Source organism: Tasmannia lanceolata, unplaced genomic scaffold (assembly GCF_043159265.1).
Source record: "Tasmannia lanceolata isolate RefF3 unplaced genomic scaffold, GAP_Taslan_0.1 ptg000015l, whole genome shotgun sequence".
Lineage (NCBI taxonomy): Eukaryota > Viridiplantae > Streptophyta > Magnoliopsida > Canellales > Winteraceae > Tasmannia > Tasmannia lanceolata.
In genome coordinates this window covers 21,429,943-21,451,716 of record NW_027518692.1, presented here as the reverse complement: position 1 = coordinate 21,451,716, position 21,774 = coordinate 21,429,943, and the positions used below count along the sequence as shown (strand labels likewise).

The following is a 21,774-nucleotide window of genomic DNA, read 5'->3' as shown; positions in this document are numbered from 1 at the left end:
CGAGCAAAGAACTCCTCAAATGGACACTTCTTCTATCCACGAGAATCACCATATAATAAAAACTCACACTACAAAGGTATGAGTCCACATAACTAACATTACACAAATGGTATAACAACCAAACAAGAAATGGCTAAACAAACACAAGAATGACTTTGGAGCTACAGTAATGGTTTGTGGCATAACTACATAAGGGCTACTCTGTAATCTAGGGAAGTTTAGATCTAGGGATCTAGAGTGTACTACTAGAGTAAGGTTCTAGGGTACACCACCGAAGCATCTTTAATGGGGACTGCTTTATGTGCTTTCTAATGCATCAATGTTCTCGTGAACAAGCATTGTCTGAGAATTGTCATTATCCTTTATTGGATCAGTGATACTGCTACTCTAAGCTAGTTGTCCTCAAAGATGATTTTCCTAAACTTTGTATTCCCACTGAGGTCATCATTCTCTTAGAAACTTTGACATGTCTACTTCACACCGCATGTACTGAGTCCAACTGTAAAACCTAAATCCTTAAATCTCTTTCCAATGAAGCTGAAGTAAGGACGGTTTTTCAGGGGTAGTGATTCTAGAGAGCAAAGACCAAGGCAGGCTAATAGTGGAGGGGGACTCCCTCAATTTCATCAGATGGTTGGATGGGAGTCATCCTCCCCCTTGGGGGTTTCTGATTTAAGCACAGTATCATCATCATCAGATAGTTTTAAACACAATATAGTCTAAGAAATCTTATCATAGTCATATGTAACCTGGCCAATCAAGAATAGTAGCAGTCAGTTCTTTTCCAGAGGTTCTTAGCCGTTTGCAACTGCATTGGAATGATCCAACAATATTGATCAGTGCCTGCCTTAATAGAACTTCAGGGGTTTCTGATTATAATCGATTAGATTAAAACTAGGGGTGCAACTTGGATCGGGTCGGGTTGGGCTTTTGCTAAAAAATGAATTGGAATCGACCTGAACCCGACCCCATTTTAAGGTCAAAGCTCAACCCGAATTCCAAAAAATCGACCCGAGTTGCACCCATAATTAAAACCATCAATTAGTTCCAATTATCATATATAAATAGTGACCCATTGTACCAAAGAGTTTCGCAAAAAGGTTTACAAACCAAATGGAGCATTAAAATGTGTTTAAAACGGTCAATAGGCATGGAAATACACTTCTTTCGCATAATCTGAGCCTCACATGGGCACACATACCCTCAAAATTGGATTCGGGGGGTTGAAAAATGCTAGAAATCGGTCCACTTCGGTTGGGAAAATGGTCTATATGGCCTTTCCTAAAGAGCCCAAAAACCAGGTCCGAACAGGCTGGTTTAGACCGGTTCGAATCCAGTCCATGTTTATTGGTCTCATTTTCCCACTAAAAAATAATCTAATGAAAGCTCTTGGTTGATCAATGAAGAAAAACATAACTACACCCGCACCTGTTTTTCTTCACTCGGTTTGCCGTGGATTGCAAAAGAGAATTACTTCTCTTTCATACCAAGGTATCAAAGAGGAAAACCTCTCCTTTACTGCTTATAGGGGCTGTTTGGATACATGGATTTTAGAATACAGGTTTTAGTTTGAAAGTCATGTAAAATTATGGAATTTACAATCCAGTATCCTAGATTTTAAGTGAGAAACCCAGGTTTTAGAAATCTCTTCCCCGTCCTGAGATTTCTAAATCCTGGGAACACGAGACTACCTCCTACTCTGTTGCTCGACAGAAAGAAGGGCGAGAAATTAGAAAACAATGGAAACAATGGACGGTCTCCTTCTCTCATCTCCCATCTAGGATTTTGAGGAAATCCAAGATTCTAAAATCCCCATATCCAGATGGCCCCATAAAGATCCATGGTAAATGGAAGAAGAGCAAGTGGGAATCAGATGTATATTTTGGTCCAATGATGCATCCACAATACTCAAAATGCTTCTTCGAAGAGCAAGTGGAGGCAACGAGGGAACTTTCCATTTTTATACCTTGGTATTCCCTGTTTGGATTGCAGAAAATTTTTGGAAAAACAATTTTTTTTTCCCAAAATTTCATGCTTTTCCACTGTTTTATCACATGAAAAAAGTAGCTTGAATCATCTGTTAAACAAATACACAGCTCAAGGACTGTCAATATTACATAAAATTTGAGGTAAATCAACAAGAGACTACCTACAGTAAGTACCCAAGAAATTGGATCAACTCTTCTTTTAAATATAGGCAGCCTAATCATTAATTTAAACAAATCTCAAAAAAAGTGGAAGAAAAACTAAGTTAGATGATAGAAAATTTAGATGATTAACAGTAATTCATCAACAAACAAATTTCCTTCAAGATTATATGCTTTCAACTGAAAGCTACCTTAAATATCATCACATACCTTGCATAGAAAATCTCTGAATTCCGATTATCATTGCATCATCAACGCATCTTATAGTGTTGGGTTCTAGAGACGTTGCAACGCTGGCCATTCAGCGAATATTTGAGCAGTATATCTACATCGCGAGGGTTGTTCTTATTGGGTGCCACTGTCATGCTACCGACCAATGACTCGCCCTCGCATATTGTTAGCACATCTTCAAGGTAGAGAACAGTTTGCTTCCAATGAGTCACCCTTGATTTTGGCTCTGCGTGAATTTTATAATCAGAATATGGAAAACAAATTTGATCTCTCCATAAAGAAGTCTAGAAACAGAAGACAATGTACACAAGAATGCACTGCAAATACTATACAGTTGAAGCTCTGATTATTAATGGCCCATAAATTTATAATCTCTTATATCTTATTGCTCAAACCATGAACCAACATTACTCCAAAGTTTGATAATTTATACTCTTATTTCTAATACTAAATACAAAAATCCAATGTTCTAACATATAAGAGAGTAACTTCTAACATTGTTCAAAGTACATATAAGTGAAAAACAATATAAATTACATATTGAAGCAGATAGTAGGCCAATAAGAGGCATATTTGCCCAATAGGACTTTTATATATTTATTTCCATGTTATTTTAGTTTCCAGGATTTTATTTTCCATGTTATTTAGAATTATGAAGTTTAGTCTTTTAGGAATTCTTATTTTAGTAGGTTTCTATCTTTTAGGTTGTTAATTGCCTATTTATAGGCTTCTTTACAGGTTTATTGTTAACTTTGAATGCTTAATGGAATAAAGATTGATTCTCCCTTCTACTGTTTTCTTCTTCTTCTCCTCTTCTCATATTCTTCTCTTCTTATTCTTCTTCTATTCTTCTTCTTCTTCTATTCTTCTTCTTCTATTCTTCTTCTTCTTCCCCTATTCTTCGTCTATTCTTCTCCTTCTATTCTCTTCTTCCTCTTCTATCCCCTTTCGTCTATTTTTCTCTCATTTCCTCAATTTCTCTTCACGGTCCTACATCAATCTGGTATCAGAGCAATTTCTCCGCAAGAAAATTAGTATTTTTTTTATTTCTTTTTTTTCAAAAAAAGGAAGAGAAAATTCCGTCTCTATACTTTCTCTCTCTACCCATCTCATTTTCTCTCTCCTCACCCGAGCTATTTCTGCTCAAAATTGGCCCTCGACCTCAACACGAAAGTTGTTCGTGACAACTTTTCGAGCACATCCAACCTATTTTCAGCAGCGGCCAGCAGTCTTCAGCACAGTTTCAGGAGCCATCTCAACCGTTGATCAAGCTCCTTCTTCCGATCATCAGCTTTCACTCATCCGATTTGAGATCCGATACAGGCGTTGGATTCCTTTCGACATGACAAACAAATCAGTCGGTTGATTTCAGTTTTCAACGCCGATTCCAATGGCTCCACCATATGTTCCATATTTTGACGGGTACGACGATAGTTATTTGAAAGGCCAAACTCACTACAGCTATTATGAGGATGCATGTCTCCAGTGGATCGCTGCTTTGGATGCATATTGTGTACTACGACTATGATGACAGAGCGCCCATCTACCGCCTTAAAAAAACTGTGAGAGGACAAGCTCAAGGTTATTTGAAACACTTGAAGGCGAAGCGTCGTCGCTTGGGCGAACCTCCATTCCGTCGATGGGAGGAGGTTCGTGAGGAGTTTCTTTACGCTTATGCGAAAGTAGCTCTTTATCAAAATAAGCGGAGGATAGAACGCGAGGAGGCAGCCCGCTGTGAGAGAAAAGCTGCAGCCCGTCGTGCACGAGAAGCTGAACTTGAAGTAGTGAAGGAATTTGCTATCACTTTTGACAAGCCAGACATAGATGATGCTATTGGGCTGACAGAAGCTAATGTCAATGAGATCATTATAGTTGAATCCTTGATTATATCAGATACTGAGTCAGAGATGTCCGATTTAGAGCTAGAGATTCCAGTGATTGTTGATGCCGACATCGACGAGCATGACGATTCAGAGATTTCCACAGGGCCGATTGACGAGCATCTACATAGTGATCTTGACACTTCCACAGTAGAGGTAGATATTATGACTGAGCCAAGTGAGGTTGTTCCTTTGACAGAGTCGACCGAGCATAGTCATGTGTCAGAGGCTCGTAGCCTGACTGATGAATCATTACCTGAGACGAATGTTCGAGAGAATATTGTTGAGGATTGTCCAATCGTTGAGCCGGTTGAGCAGATTAATGAGATTTGTGCTGAGACAGAGGAGCTTGTTACGCAGATTGATCAGGAGGATTGCCCGTCTGATATCACTATGCCGGATACGATTCTAGCAGATGACTTTGTTGTTGATTCCATTGCGTCCGATGTGATACCAGTGGATGATGACCTTATTGAGGCTAGTTATGGATTGGTACATGGAAGATTTCTTCCCCCTCACTCCGTCGGCATTTCAGCCACTTCTCACAGTTGTTACGAGCATTACACATCAGGAGTGTCGCCGAAAGATTGCGACCCATGCTGTTTGAGTGGGTCGACTACATATTTGATCAAGGCGGACTAAACTCGAGGTCGAGTTCTTTTCAAGCAGGGGAGAATGATGCAGATAGTAGGCCAATAAGAGGCATATTTGCCCAATAGGACTTTTAGATATTTATTTCCATGTTATTTTAGTTTCCAAGATTTTATTTTCCATGTTATTTAGAATTAGGAAGTTTAGTCTTTTAAGAATTCTTATTTTAGTAGGTTTCTATCTTTTATGTTGTTAATTGCCTATTTATAAGCCTCTTTACAGGTTTATTGTTAACTTTGAATGATTAATGGAATAAAGATTGATTCTCCCCTCTACTGTTTTCTTCTTCTTCTCCTCTTCTCATATTCTTCTCTTCTCCCCTAATTTCGTCTCTTCTTCTCTTCTTATTCTTCTTCTATTCTTCTTATTCTCCCCTATTCTTCGTCTATTCTTCTCCTTTTATTCTCTTCTTCCTCTTCTATCCCCTTTCGTCTATTTTTCTCTCATTTCCTCAATTTCTCTTCACGGTCCTACATCACATATTATTTGTTTGTAAGTACATACTGTAAGTACATAATAACTGCTCTTCAGTCACTTTAAGTGGAATTCGTTGTGGTGGTGACATAGCCAATTAGCCATTGACTAATGGTGTGGCAGTGGCAGCAACACCAATGGCAAGTCAAAGGTTGCTAGTTTTTTTTTTTTCTTATCAAATAGACAGGGATAAAATTCGGTGCACAAGAAACGTGGGCAGGCAAGGAAAGAGTCTGACAATAAAAGTGCTGCGAAGGGGAGCGGGGAAGGTGTGATGGACAATACCTATCTTATAATTAATACTATCTAATTCTTTATATAAAATGTGGCAACCAGCAATATTAATTATTAGAGCGCCGACTGTAGTTAACATATGGAATTATTTGTAAAATATAAAATATGAACGTACACCAAAATAATACTAGTTGATGCCTACAGTTTACCATGCACAATATAGATGCCCAACTATGTAACTGTTTTTTTTCCAAAGCACACATGACTCTAAATGAAATATCTGCTAGAACTGTATACTGTCAAAAGTATGTAGCTGCATTTTCTGCAAATCCAACTTGGATGCATGACAACACCACCTAAAACAACAATACCAGTATTAATTCAAAACATGCATGCATACAGAACAAAAGTGATGTAGGCAAGGGAGAGAAAAGATGAAAGAAGAAGAGAAGAAGTAGAAGAGAATAACTTGGGGAAGAAAGCAGTACTCAAATCTGTATTAACTCAAATAATCATCCTAAAGTAACAGAAAGCTGTAAATTGGCCTAAAAATAGGCATTTAAGAATCCTTAAAACACTAAAATACCATAAAAAGCAATAAAGACTAAAATAACCCAAATAATAACAAATAATCCCCAAAATCCCTAAGAACAATAAAATAACACTAAAACTAATTAAAAAAAATCCCTACGTGGGCCGGCCATGAGTGCGATACCGCCTAGAATAAACCCGCAAGGGATGTCTACAATCCCCATCAACAAGCACACAAATTAAGAATCAACCATGACCAGTTTTTTTATTAGGGCTATTTAGATTAATCATTGAATTTGTGATTATCAAAACAAATCTTTGAGCTGGACCAGAATGACTGAATGGAAGTAAAAACCTGTAGAGAAGCCTGTCATCTTGTGACACTTGGTAAATGCAACATCAAAGTAGGCTACAAGAGCATGGATGTAATCATTGCGCTCTGCTACAAGCTTAAATGGCGCAGTGAAGGAGGCATCCCCAGAAGACATCTTAGAAATGTCCATCGTCTGCAGAAATTGGAAATCAGTATCTGTTAAAGTATGAAAGATAACGCCTTTCTCCAACAGCTTAAGCTTGTGGAGAAGTTGGTAAGTTAACATGGTATCAGAGCCAAAGGTCTCGAGTTCAAACCTCCCGGATAGCAAAAATCCACATGCAATGGTCAGCCCAAAGATGGACCACATGTGCCAAGTGGGCCACACGTGTGTGTGTGTGTGGGGGGGGGGGGGGGGGGGGAGGGTTGTTAAAGTATGAATGGTAAATAACGCCTTTCTCCAACAGCTTAAGCTTGTGGAGAAGTTGGTAAGTCAACAATATCATTCAAATACAAAACAAGTTTGGGAAGAAAATGCATAAAAACTAACAAAATTATGACCTTGAGTAACTTGCAGTTTGTAACAATCTGGTTTGGGTCAACTGTATCAACAAGGGGTTCCATCATTGATTGTTTCTTGATGCAGCTCATGTCAAAGCCATATACGTTATTCCAGACTGAAATTACAAGAATGCTGTCAGAGGCAAGCAGCAGGAAATTGCAGACTTGAAAACATCATAAACATCCAAAAGTGAATGCCACAAAAGCTCTTCTAGAAAGACTCGCACAAAATTCATTTCAGTGTTTCAAAATGCAAATGTGGGGCAAAATGCGGCATAAAAAAATCCTAGTAGAATCAGGGCGGTGCGGCCAAGTACTCAGTTGACAGTCACAACTCAAAAGAGTTTTAAGGAATTTTGATTGATAGCGGAAAACGCAGGCTCGGACAAGAACAGGGACAAGGTAAAAGTGAGTCAACTCGGGCGAGTCAAAGATTGTGTGTTATTTTTCCACCTTGGATACAAGCCAAAAAAACCAATCAAATGCACGCACATGCACGCATACACAGATCTATAAAAAGTATGCAGGAATATGGGCTCACACTCAATCTTGTCTTCCTTATAGTCAGCATCTTCTATGGCTGTCAAATATAGAGAAGCTTTGTCCGGCAACACAATTCCATCACTAATCTGAATACAACTAACAACATATTAGAACATATACTTTACCTTGAAATGTATGGGATGAAATCAATATATATAAAAGGAAATGATATCAGCACAACCATGCTTTAATAGTTGCACGGTCCCAGCTGGTCTTTCTTTTTTAATTGGCCTGTGAGAGCTTTTTGGGAACTGTAATAACCTTTTGACAGCTCTTTAAATACTAAAAGATGATGCTTTAGCAGAAATATCAAAACATGGTAGTACTGATACCATTTCCATGTGTGTGTGTGTGTGGAGGGTGTCTAGGCAAATTTTGCAAATCCAATTTTGCAGCCCCTCTTTTTCAAAAATAAAAATAAAAATTAATAAATAAAAATAAAAATTGCAGCCCCACTTTTTCAGGAGAGAAGCCACCTAAAGCTGACTTTAAGTTTTTTTTAGTAGCCTTAAATCATTACATGCATTGCATTTCTCTCCTGAAAAAGAGGGGCTGCAAAATTGGATTTGTGAAGTCGCATATGGAATACAAGAGGCATACGGCAATTACAAGAGTACCTGATTATCTTAAGACAATTGAATACATGCTTAATTCATTACTACCCTCAGCAGAATCAGCCAACAAAGCGAAAGTGATTAACTTTTGCTTGTATGGGCTTGATTGACTCTAGCAAAGTCATTTCAATTTTTATTCAATTTATAATAGGCAATTAACAGCTCTTGATAAAGCAAGAACAGAAGATATACATACATAAAAGACCACAACAAGTTTGGAGATCCAGCGCCGTCTGTCCAACCAAAATGCTCAAGGCACTTGCTTAACATAGCACAAGACTCTTGGTTTTCTCAGAAATAGCAGCTGTTTTGGTTGGTGGACTACTTTTGACGGGGGCTAATGTGCAAAGGGAACTTCCTTAGAGAGCTAGATGTTGAATTCAAAAATGATTGGAATCACTCAAAACTTTTGTTGGGTTTTCTCAATTCTAACTCTATCTGGGGAAAAAATGACTGCTGGAACAAGATTGTTTTGCATATCTTTTTACTCTTGGAGAGGTTTCTGTGTTGATACAAGCTAGGTTTTCTCAATTCTTTATAACTCAAGCTGGAAAAAAATTATCGTCCTTGAAACGATATATCTTTTAAATTTTACTAATAAAATTTAGGGACTTGCTAGGGAACATCGCAGAAGGCAATTTGCGGACGGGCTGTTGTATGAGAGAGCAGCCACATAAGCTCATTTTTTCAACAGATTCTGTCTCATTCATTTAATTTATCTAAGGTGGCTGCTCTCTCATGCAACCCACCGGCGAAATGACTTCTGCGATGGTCCCTAGCAAATCCCTAAATTTTAAATAGCATCTAAAAGTCACATAGTCAATTATACTTGCAAATGTAATGACACTAACAAGCAAAATCATAATAGTTAAAACAAAGAGGGTGATATATGTTTGAAATTGATAGATATTGTGACCAACAAAAGTATCAATGAAGTATCCAGTTTGAATATCACTTCTGTATACATTGGGCCTGCACGAGTATCTGGGTATCATAGACCACGAGTGTATACGGTCTTCTCACTAGCAAATAAATGTATCCTTCAAGATGACCAACACCTGAAATCTCCCGTCTTTTCACATCATTTAGCAAAGGGTATACCAGCAACTAGCAACTTATATAGCCTTAAATGTATAAACTAAATAATGATCATAACAATACAAATCAATTAGTGTTGCCAAGTAATTATGTTGTTGTACATAATCATACCTATCATACCATCCACCATATTCACATCGAAGTAACACGGCATCAGTTCTACCTTCTTTTTCCATTAAAAAAATAGATACCATTCAAAGGAAAAACAAATGAGCCCCATAAAGTGCATATAAAATTCATAATCTCGAAAGGGATGCACCACTTACAAGCCATTTATCGCGTGCATATAAAACTGTGTCCAACATATTTTCAAACAGTAAAAAGTAGCCCATCCACTCTGAAATAATGATATCCACGTGTGTGACAGGAAGCACAATCTCTTCAACCTTTCCCTTCAAGACTGTTATGACTGAAGAAAATGTACAGAGAACAGGTGATAATAAGAAACAGTTACACAGAAATTGAAGCAAAAAAAAAAACGAAAGAAAGAAATTGGAGCAAAGAAATAAATGGGAAAAATATTTCCAGGGGATGATACCATCAGAAAATCCATTTGCTTGAACAATCTCTTTTGCCATGTCAGCCATAAGAGAGCATTCCACCTGCAGTGCCAAAGTTTGTCATCCCACTGATTGCATAAACAAAATGGTAGACCAGTTGATAAAAATGGAAAGAAAACATTACCGACGTACCAACTAAGCCAACATTACTGATGTAACAACTAAGCAAGGTATAAATTTTCGGACATAGCCGAAACCGAGATTTCGGCCAAAAAAACAAATCTCATTATTGTGTCGAAATTTTGGGAAAAAATAGTAAATTTCAGAAGAAAAAAATTACATTTTCCTGAAATTTCGGATTTATGTACTTTCGGTGTCACTCTGAACCAAAATCTGAAATTTCGACCGACATTTCGGTATTTCATCTGAAATTTAAAACCATGCAACTAAGCTAGATAAAACAAATACAAATCCATCCATGCCCTAGAGCCATATTTTGATAATAAAGGGGGAAGTTCATAATGAAAAAATACCATTAAAAAAAGTTCATAATGAAAAAAAAACGACTCACTAGAGGTTAGACAGCCTCTAACTACGGTGGAGAGTCCCAACTCCAAACTCAAACATGGCCGGTCTGATTGACCAATCAACTAACAACATCATTTGTGATTTATTTGTGAGCACCACAGGGAAACAAATAAGATTGCCAAATTCATTTTCCATGCCCGGTTACCTCTGCTGCTATCTAAAATTAAACTTCCGTGATTTATTTGATTTTCAAGTTCAAATTTCCACATTTTATTGGATATTCAAATTTCTGAACTATACAAGTTAGGCCAACTAATTATACATAGCAAGTTACACCCTCTCGCAGAAGTGCAAAACTTACATTGGACTCAACTAGTGAATACTCCTTTTCAGAGACGATGACATCATGATACTGAAAAACAAAGTTATAGGTAACTTTCCACTCATGGAAAAGTCACAACTTTTCATATTTTCTCACCACATAAGTTCATACAACTGCCTTTCCAAATTGGCACTTGTTATTTAGTATTACACATAGTTTCAAAACTCCCCCGCGTCAAAACTCCTCTGCATCATCGTGGACTCCCCCGATTCGACTCCCTATTACCTTGGCCGCATTCTTGTCCAAGTCCCCTATTTGCCCTACAAAGTCAATCAAAACCCCTAGTTATGACTGCACCAACCAAGTAATAAGCCGCATCAATCGAGTACTCAACCGCATCGTGCCGAGTCGACTAGGATTTGCTTTGGCCGTGTTCTGACTTGCATCCGCGTTTTCTAACACTGGTATTACACGGTCATCTTATTCCAATAAGTTGGTCATTAACTCAATTGGTTCACAATTCTTCTAATGCTATATCAATCATGAGAGTAATTTCTGTGGAGGCAAAAAAGGATTAAATTATTCTTCAAATACAAAAGATAAAAGAAGATAAATACAAGGGTAACTAGGTACGATAGGTGGACCACCGGGAAAATGATCCAAAATCTGACGTAGATTTTGGATTGGTTTTCTGGTGGCCGGTCCATTTTTGTCACCTGGACAACATCGTATTGGCCAGAGGGAGACTCTGATCAGTGTTTGTCACATTCGACGGCTAGTGATGCTATTTTTTAAATTAACACCTTAATAAGGGTATTTTTGTCATTTTCATGATTGATATAGCAAAATAAAATACCGTATTAGAAGCTTTTCCTTGCCAAAGAGAACTCTTCTTACGATAATGCCTTGTCATTCAGGTTCTGCTTCCCTTAAAAGTTATATTAAGCTATCCAATTCCCAAAATCAAAAGTTGATACAAAGCATGCACCAAATGAATTATAAGGGCTGGTAACTTAGACATGGACGTGTACCAGTGCCAATAAAGGTACCCCATGATACCATTAAATCAGATGTGCAAACATGAGCACATAATTATATAAGTATTATTTAGAGGTGTATTAGTTCATATAAGTGACATGACATAAACAAATGTATCTATGTAGTTATAATTTATATGTACATCAATTAGCTAAACTAATCTGACAACTGTCCAACATAGCAAACTTTTAAAGAAGAGATTGCAAATATTACATCAGGTAAAGATAAGTAGCTTACAATTCCAAATAAATATCCTAATAAGAGAATAGATTTAATCAACAGAGTATTTTGTAAAAGAAAATCAAAGAAAAAAAAGAAACTAATTCACCCACCGCATAAACATGCTTGGCCCCTGCTTTTGCACAAAAGAGGGATAAAATTCCAGTCCCAGCTCCCACATCCAGAACTATCTTGTCCTTGAACAGAAAGGTATTCTGATAGATAACATTTTGGTATGTCTTTGTCCTGACAATATCTTTCAGCATTTCCTGCAAGACGAGTTCCAGAGAAACTTTTTAGATTCTAGTTTCGGAAAATTATTATTGCTTAGTAATCATGCAAGGGTTGAGCAATGCCTTTTAAGATTAGTGGGCAAACAAGTGAATAGAGTAACCCAGATTGCAGGTCTAAGCTATTAGATTCTATAACAAGCGTGCCCAGCAGAGAGTGTCAAGCAATCGCATTACTGCTTAAAAAGGCATGTATAAAACTCCATTGGTCTTGAGAATTAAGTAAAGGCAAACTTCAATCTACAAAGATGAACTCCATGTCATAAGCATCTAGACCAAAACTGCAAGTTCTTTATTTGACATGGAAATAATAATTGACAAACAACACTCCACAAAAAGATGTGAACATAAGACTCAATTCCAAGCAGCAAACCAGATTAGAAACTACCCTTCTTAAAAACCACGCCCTAATTATATTAGTAGGAAAGTAAATTCTACAAAAAAGGAAATTTTTTGCCAAGTCCTTTTGTGAGCTAAAGCCCCAATGTAGGAACAACAAACTCCATGCTGATACCCAAAAAAAAGGCCTACCAGAAATTGTAGCTGTTAAAGTATAAAAGATAAATAACGCCTTTCTCCAACAGCTTGAGCTTTTGGAGAAGTTGGTAAGTTAACATGGTATCAGAGCCAAAGGTCTTGAGTTCAAACCTCCCGGATAGCAAAAATCCACATGCGATGGTTGGCCCAAAGTGGGACCACATGTGCCACGTGTTTGCCAAGTGGGCCACACGTGCCGGGGAGTGTTAAAGTATAAAAGATAAATAACGCCTTTCTCCAACGGCTTAAGCTTTTGGAGAAGTTGGTAAGTTAACAGTAGCAACATTGAAAAGAATGTGTAACCACTAATATTGAAAATAAAGAGATAAAAATGCAAGCTTCCCTCCTTTAAGTAGAGAGATTGCCCAAACTCCATCTTGACAAAACACTGGGATGCTACTTTAAATGCCCGGGTTCTTATATATATATATATATATATAAGCTTAGTACACATCAATGATTCACTTAAAGCAATGCTGCCTTCTAAATTCAGAAGGAAATTGGAAGTTTCTTAATGACCGGACATAAGTTGGACGTACCATCAATGTTTTTTTTAATGGACGTACCATCAATGTTGCAACACCATAAACTGGATTAAGTGATTTTGGCCCTCCATACTTCCACCGAGTTCATTCCACTGTGTAATCTTTTACTTTAAGAATGCGAGAGGAAATAAAACAAGTAAGAAAGACCACCAATGGAAAAATCTGAATGGAAGAAGTCCCTTAAAAGTTAAAACAACGGAGAGATCAAAAGAAAGAAGAAAAAATACTTCTTCATTTCTGTTCCCCATCTCCATTTTTTTCTCTAAGTTTGAAACTAACCCAAGTTCAATCACATTAAGTTCACCCAATCTGTTTTAATAATTCATTCCAAAGCCAACCACTCCCTAAGAAGGAAAATGAGTCGGTAGCATGGAGAGGCAATAGGGAAAACCCGGATAAGGAGCTGTCCATCGAGAGGCTTTTGGAACTTCAAAAGCATAGTCTAAAATGTAGGAAAACATCACTTGTCCTTCTAAAGAGGAAGTCATAAAAGCTCTCACAAATAGGGTTCATCCAAACACTGGCTATTTGGGCTGGATCTCTAATATAGACCTCGTAGCACAAAGGATGGATATGTTCAAGATTGTACCAACTTTACATCACAAGGAATTTCAAAGAGACAACTTCCCTCTTCCTTTTATAAATTATAGATATATTGGCTGATCCTATCATTCAATATATATATATATTGGCTGATCCTATAGCAAGACATGAGAGGCTATTTCCTATGGTGGGCGTGTGGTTAAAACTTAAAACTAGAGCAAGCTTGTTGGAGAACATCAAACATGGCCTTCCTTTATAAATCAACTGAGGACATTTTGCCACAGGGCCATGTACTTTGGCCTCAAAAAGCTTGGCAACCTATCAAAGGGCCATAATACACCATCTTCCATGATCCCAAGTGAGACATTAAAGATTATGTCGTACAAGATCTTCATAATACATTGGCAGCAAGCCAGTTTATCTTGCAACTAGATGTAGTTAGAAAATAATACTACAATTCATGTTGTGGACCAATCCTCAAAAAGTGTGTATCCAAAGTATCATACAACAATCTTTTGGGATTTATATATAGCAAGAAATAAACTGGGGCATAACCAACCAAGATAAGAGCCATCATCAACATGCCTTTACCAGGTAATCTCAAGAATCTACAAAGCCCCCACCTGCAATTCATAGTCCGCATTGCAAGCCAGCATAAGAGGTGGATCCATAAATTAGTTCTTAAAGAAGACTTCTTTGACATGTAAGCCCTTTTTTTGAATGGTGAAGATATATAAAAAGAGAAAGTGACGCAGGGGAGGATAGCGGGCCGCGGATAAGCAGAAGTTTGTAGGAAAGGCTACTTCGATGGTGGTTTGCCGTTGGAAACCAAACGAGTAATAAGAGATAGGGAAGAAGAAAGAGAACCACAAAAATCTTTTGTGTTTTCTTCTTGTTCCAAGGTTGAAGATGAAGATAGAAAAGGAATAAATTCTTAAAATAAACACTCAAACTTTTATTCGAATAAAATCAGCCATCCTCAAACGTTTACAATGAAGCCATATTTATAGGCTTTTGCTTTGGACGTTTTTCAATCCTACTAGAACTAGGAAATAAAAGAAAAGAAAACTCCTAATTTTTCTCAAACTCAATCTTTTCTAGAATTTCTCCCAATCCTAAAATATCTCCAAAGGAGACTCGTCCAACTCTAGTTTCTAAAATTCCTAACACAACTAAAATTCTAAAATAGAAATTCTAATAACAGTAAAACTCTTTGTTTTTTTTGCAATCAACGTGGGTCGTTGATTATAGCGTCGTCTCGTTCTCGTGGCGATCTTGACTTGATTGGCCTTTGGAAAATATGATTTTGCATATTTTCAATCTTGATCGTCGGTACGTGTCACCATAGGCTTGATCCAATGGGCTAAAAATGGCTCGATCATTGATTTGATCTGTGCAGCCTACTAATGGCGTAGATGCACCTGCATCAGAAAGCCACCAAGACAGCGATGGTCAAAGCACACCAAAGCAAAAGGAGAAAACAAAAACAAGGAACAAGGAGAAGAAAAGGAAAAGAGAAACCCAAAACAACATTAAGGTTGCAAGCGATCAAACCACTGAAAAAGCCTCTCTTCCAACCCCGGATCGAGCAAGATGATCAACCTCGCTATTGGCCGATATATAAGTATTGTGAAAGGAGGTATCAAGCTTGTCAACCATATCCAAAATCTCTTCAACAAGATCGGAAAATACCCAATGAATATCATATCTAATCAACTGAGGACATTATTTTGCAATTGAATGTAGTCTAAAAAGCCTTTACCGTGCAATATCAAGAATCTACAAAGCCTCCACCTGCAATTCATACTCGGCATTGCCAGCCAGCACAATATGTGGATCCATGAATTAGTTCTTAAAGAATTATTAATTTCTCCAATAAAGTTGCTACAACACTTCTCTGACATGTACCCTTATTTTGAATAGAGAAGACATATAAAGAGAAAGAGCCTCCAAGACCGAGATGGTGACATCACACCAAAGCAAAACGAGGAAAAAAAAGAAGAAACAAGGAACAGAAAAAGGAAAAAAGACCAACCCAAAACAACATCAAGGTCAAATGTGATCAAACAACTGAAAAGTCTCTCTTCCAACCTGATGTGGACATCAGCCCCATCTAGCCAGTCCCAAGATTGAAGATCCGGCAAGAGGAGCCCATGAGCCAGCTTTAACATTCAAAGGTACTATGAAGAAGAAAAAAGGTTAAAGAATAAAATTTGAGGACTGTTTGTGGCATTTTTTTAAATAACTAGTAATGGTGCCTCTGTCAATTGAGAGATATGAGTGGGCTATGTAGTGAGGACATCAATGTAAATATAGGGTCTATGAGGGGTTTAATGTAGTGAGGATATATTAAGGGGGGGATTGAGGGAAGGCTGTCACCTCAGCTGTGTGGGGAGCATGGTGACATCAGCCATGTGCTCAAAGTGGGAGACCAAGACTCTTGTTAATCAGCTAGCAAACAAGTGGGGACCAAGCCACTTGTCAAATTCATGGAGGCCATTGCACCAAGTTTTGCCATGTGGCATGTGGGGACCAACCAACCACTTGCCACATCAGCTGGCTGGAAGGGTCCCCCCTCGCTTCCTCTGTAAATTGAGGTGAGGGGCCACATTTCTAGGAAGTTCTTTTGGCCATTGGAGAAGATGAGTGTGATAAAGAAGAGTCCCTTATTGAAGTTTTCTTGTGGGATGAAGTTAGAGAGAAGATTGGCTGAGAAGAAAAGGAGGAACTCCTTGGTTGAGTAAGGCTTTCCAATCTACTTCTCCTTACACACTGAATTGCTTATGGATCTCGTTTTCTCTCCAATGAAATCCACTTTATCCTCTAATTTTCTTCCATTTTGAGATTGATCTTTAACAAACCCTCCTTAATTTCTTCCACTTTATCCTCTAATTTTCCAATCTACTTCTCCTTACACACTTAATTGCTTATGGATCTTGTTTTCTCTCCAATGAAATCCACTTTATCCTCTAATTTTCTTCCCTTTTGAGATTGATCTTTAGCAAACCCTCCTTAATGTACCTTTGGGACTGTTATAATAGTTCATTTGTTTTTCCTTGTTGTATCAATCTAGTAGCTTGCTTTAGGATCCATTAGATTTTTACCTATCTTAATGAATTTCAGCCCTTTCATAAGATCTGATCATAGGACAGCAAGATCTCTTGTTTCCTCCAGATCAGGTCCGCATCACAACTATGGATTGAGGATGATGATCTACTTCGCTAATGGCTAATGGCCAATATATAAGTATGCATCTCGGCTGTATCCAAAATCTCTTCAATCACATTGGAAAATCTCCAAGGATAACAAGCACCATCTCTAATCCCACCAAATCACGTTAATGGATTCCCTTCGACAATAAGTGAATCAAGAGTCCTAGTCCACAGGTCTAATCCATCTAAGCAGGCAATGGATTTTTGCCTCATTAGAATCATAACTTCACAACCCCCAAATTACAGATGAGACTGCCAATACCAGACATGCTCGGGTTTTCCAAACTCAAGACATGATTTTTTTTATTGGTTGTTGGGGGGGGGGGGGAATCTAGGAGAAGGGCGCTCCACCATGATTCGGCTCAACCTAATCGTATCCAAGGAAGTGAGGAAGGCAAAAGAAACAACCCTAAACATAGAAAGCACCACCACTCATAGAACAACTGTCGAAAAGATTTGCTGCTAAATGAAGCAAACCCCCTTCGAGTCCCCTTTAAAAATCCTTCATTTCTCTGCTTCCAAACAAGCCAAAGTGAAGAAAGGACAAACAAAGCCCAGAGAGTGCGGACCCTAGCGTCCAAGGCCCGGAAAGCCAATAATCAAACAGCTCTAGGAAGAACCCGAGTAACTTCGAAAAAACTGAATATAAAGCCTCAAATCTCATCAACGAAACTGCAATGAATAAATAAGTGAACGGTCGTCTCCTTCGATCCGAGACACATTGCAATACGGCACAATGGCTGGCAATAATCTGACCCCAGTTGTGATGATGATCTACCGTAAGATTATTTTCCCAAACACAATCTAGCAAAAGGAATTCATTTTCTCTAGAGTAGGCACCCTCCAAACCTTTTTTTTAATGGTAGGTACCTTCCAAACCCTCTTAACAAGAGAAAGAGGAAACCTAGCAGCAAGGAGAGAGTAGAAAGATCTCACAGAAAATCTACCATCCACTTAACATATAAGCCGTATTAATTCTGCCCTAGAGAAAATAAAAGATCAATAGCAAAAAGATCACATCTTTTCAATGATCTAGCATTCAAATCAGGTATTAAATCAGTTGATACCAAGACATGTCATCCAATAAGTCTCAGGTTTTTCAGTTGGATGACATGAACAATGAAGTGCATGCATCTCTTGATATATATTCATCCAGAAAAACACAGCATGTCATCCAATAAAATGTTTGTCTTGCATGATATGTAGGCTACGTTTTGGAGTTTGAGGCATCTATTACATGCCGAAAACCCAACAGTGTGCGTCCAATCAGCTTCTTTTTTTTAAATCCAAAAAATTCATTCAGTCCCAGAATATCTAGCTAGTAAAACTAAACAAGACATTTATGTAGGTACAAAGAAGAAGCACTGCTGTAAATCCTCAAGCACTGCCATCCAACACCATTCAAAGGCCAGACAATCCAATCTCAAACCTACTATAGTAAAAGGCAATGCGAAAATACTTAAACTCTAGTGCAGGTTTGCATCCCCAAAACTCAAACTCACTCATGAAGTCAAGACAATTAATTTTGCAATAGAAAATTTAGAAACAAACTCAGAGAAAATAATATCAATTTGGCTAATTGCCTCATTCACCAGCCAAGCTGCCTAAATGTAGATGAGTCAGAAGCTGAATTAGCAGGGTTTGTAAAATGATGAAAATCATCAATCATTCCATAGAAGGGTTGGGCCTGTAGCTCAACGGTTGAGACATAGTTTCTCAAACTCTATTTCAAAAAGGTTTGACCCCAAGTTACCGATCAAAAAAAAAAAAATCAATCATTCCATAGATTAAATTAGTAACCTAATTTCTGAGATAATGCTTACCTTCAATGCATAAAACATCATTAAAATAACAATAAATGTAAACAGTATAATTTTTGCTAAATAAGTAAGCAATGCACACAAGTTATACTTCTCTATTTCGAAGGTAAAATCACATTTACCACGCACAACACCAGAAAGCTATGTACTTACTTCATGAATACCTGCAACCAAGCAACACCAAAAGAAAGCCCACATGAGTACTTGCATTGATCAAGCTCTAGAAAGAATAGAACCAACAAATAAATACTGCATAGTTCATAAAAAGACAAAATAATTTCACATTCAAGTGCAGCTTTTAGAGAGAACAAAAGCATACAACTTCTAAAAAATTACCAAAACAATCGGCAAACAATATCCCCAAATTCGTTCAAAACTATAACGACTTCATATTGAAGCAAAACTCCAAACAGAAAACCCAGATAACTTCTTGAAAGAACAGACCTTTAAAATAAAGAAAAAGTAATTAGCTAAAAAGGGAGAAAGGTAAGTCTTTCAGAACATTGAAAAACCAAGCCAACATTACAACATTCATGTAACAGTATCAAATCAGCAAAGACAGATTAGCAATAGAACATACAGTTACCCAATAAAGAAAAGCACAACGAATGTTTGAACTTTAAACAACCAATTACTCTAAAAGCCTAAGCTGTTAGAGTTGGTGTTATCATTTATACTTCAACACTCCCCCTCACATGTGGCCCCTCTTTTTTGGGTCAGCCGTACAACGGTACATGTGGCACATGTGGCACCTCTTTTGGGTTGGCCGTACACATGGATTTTTAATACCAATGAGTTGTTGGGTTTTAAAACTAGGACATGTTGTGAGTCAATTGCTCTGATACAATGTTTAAAGAACCAATTACTCCAAAAAATTAAGCTGTTAGAGCTGGTGTTATCATTTATACTTCAACACTCGCCCTCACATGTGGCCCCTCTTTTTCTTTTTCTTTTGTGGTGGGGACCGTACACGTGGCACATGTTGCCCCTCTTTTGGGTTGGCCGTACAAATGGAACTTTGAATACCGAGGAGTTGTTAGGTTTTGAATCCGTGACCTGCTGTGAGAAAAACCAATTACTCCGTAAACTTAAGCTGATAGAGTTAATGTTATTTAATCATTTAGACTTCAAAATTCGCCCTCACGTGTGGCCCCTCTTTTTTGGGTTAGGTCCCTCTTTTGGGTTGGTTGTAAACATGGATTTTTAATAAGAATGAGTTGTTGGGTTTTGAAACCAGGACCTGACTGTTCTATACCAAATGAAAACAACCAATTACTCCAAAAACTTAAGCTGTTAGAGGTGGTTTTATTTAATCATTTATACTTCAACAAAGAAAGAGAAAAAAAAAAGACATCCTAAGCTTACCGAAATGGGAGTAGGAATCAAAGTAGTAATCTGCACTAGTCTTGTCACTGCCGATGAGGGCTTCCGCGGGCTCATTCATGGCGTCGTCTAAATTCGTACTCTCTATCTGTTTTTCGACGTCTTCTTCGTCTTCGACTCGCATCATTGTTACTTGGTGATTGAGGCTGCTGTTGTTGCTCGAAGAGCTGTTCTTGTTGCTGCTCTTGCGGCGACCCATTTCGCTGTTCAGATTCTGCAAATACGGGGTTTTGGCGGGATTTTTGGATTTGGGTATTGGTGGAATGAGCTTGGGAGCTTCAGAAAAATCTTTGAACTCTACTCTCTTTGGGCCTCCTCTTGTAAAGAAGAGTCTGGGTTTTGGAGGGAAGAAAGTATGTAAAGAGAGAGAGAGAGATTTTAGGGCATCAGAAGTAGAAACTGATTAAGGGCTCTAGGCAGTTTAGGGCACCAGTTGTGTTCTTCCAACTTTGTTGAAAGTTTGGCTTCAAAGTGGGAGTAAGTGGAGGTTTTATATGCGGTATGCCACACAGTACTTTTTTTAAAATACTGGACTATACGGGCATACATCATATAAAGAACTTTGGGGCACCGACTTATGAAAAAAAAAATTATATTCATAATTTGGGATTTGCTAGCATCCATCGCAGAAGGCATTTAGCGGATGGTCTGTTGCATGTGAGAGCGACCACCCCCACAAATGAAGACAAAATCTGCTGAAAAGTGAGCTTGGGTGGCTGCTCTCATATGCAGCAGACCATCCTCGAAATTCCTTTTGCGATGAACAATAGCAAATCCCTCGTAATTTAAAGGGAAATGATATAATTATAACTTATTTAGATGGATATCATCCCTCTTAAGTACATATTTGAACTGTAGTGGTTCAATGTTTTCTATTTTTCATTTGTAATCAAATAGTGGAAAAGCAATAAATTCTAGAAAAGTTTTTCATTTCCAAACAATTCCTGCAATCCAAACTGCAATGGGGTCGAGCCTGTAGCTATCGGTTGATGCTTTGTTTCTCAACCTTGAGGAAGCAGGTTTGATCCTAGCTTACCTACCAAAAAATTTTAAAAAAAACTATAAAAGCTATCTTACTGACCGTAAGATCTATCTATTTGCACTTCTCTCTATTTCGATCTTCATCGGACGAGACAAAAAACCTGTTACAATTAGAAGAGGGAAAGGGAAATTGTCTTGTGAGATTAGGTCTATCATCACACATTTGATTAAGGCTTCGTACCAAAAATAAGCACTTTTATCTTTTAAAAAATGTGAATAAGTGTGATTCTTACTAAAAAGGTGTAATTGCACTTATCCTTTCTTTTAGAAGAGAAGTTGTTTTTTCTCGGAATAAAAGTTGCATAGAAAGAACTTATCCAGGACAGCCCATCCTAGAATACAATGCAACCCTGGGTAAGGTTTTATCCATGAAAAGCTCTCCTACAATCAAACAAACAAGATTCTACCATCAAAACAGTTAAGAAAATTGCACAGCACAGTCGCGTGCCTTGTGTGGCCTTTGTTTTTGTTAGCAGTGCAACTCTGGTCGATTTTTAGGAATTTGGGTTGAGCTTTTAC

General features: G+C 37.9%; 1 protein-coding gene across 1 annotated transcript; it reads right to left on the bottom strand.

Moving 5' to 3' along the window:
* Positions 1-2,080: 2,080 nt before the first annotated feature.
* Positions 2,081-20,620, bottom strand: LOC143846320 (protein arginine N-methyltransferase 1-like). Its single transcript, XM_077354748.1, has 9 exons — positions 20,197-20,620; positions 18,985-18,995; positions 11,998-12,153; positions 9,816-9,879; positions 9,544-9,686; positions 7,564-7,651; positions 7,023-7,138; positions 6,504-6,654; positions 2,081-2,604 (listed from the first exon to the last, which is right to left on the bottom strand). The coding sequence occupies exons 1-9, from the start codon at positions 20,411-20,413 to the stop codon at positions 2,399-2,401; spliced, it is 1,152 nt and encodes a 383-aa protein (XP_077210863.1). The 5' UTR covers positions 20,414-20,620; the 3' UTR covers positions 2,081-2,398.
* Between the last annotated feature and the right edge of the window lie 1,154 nt (positions 20,621-21,774).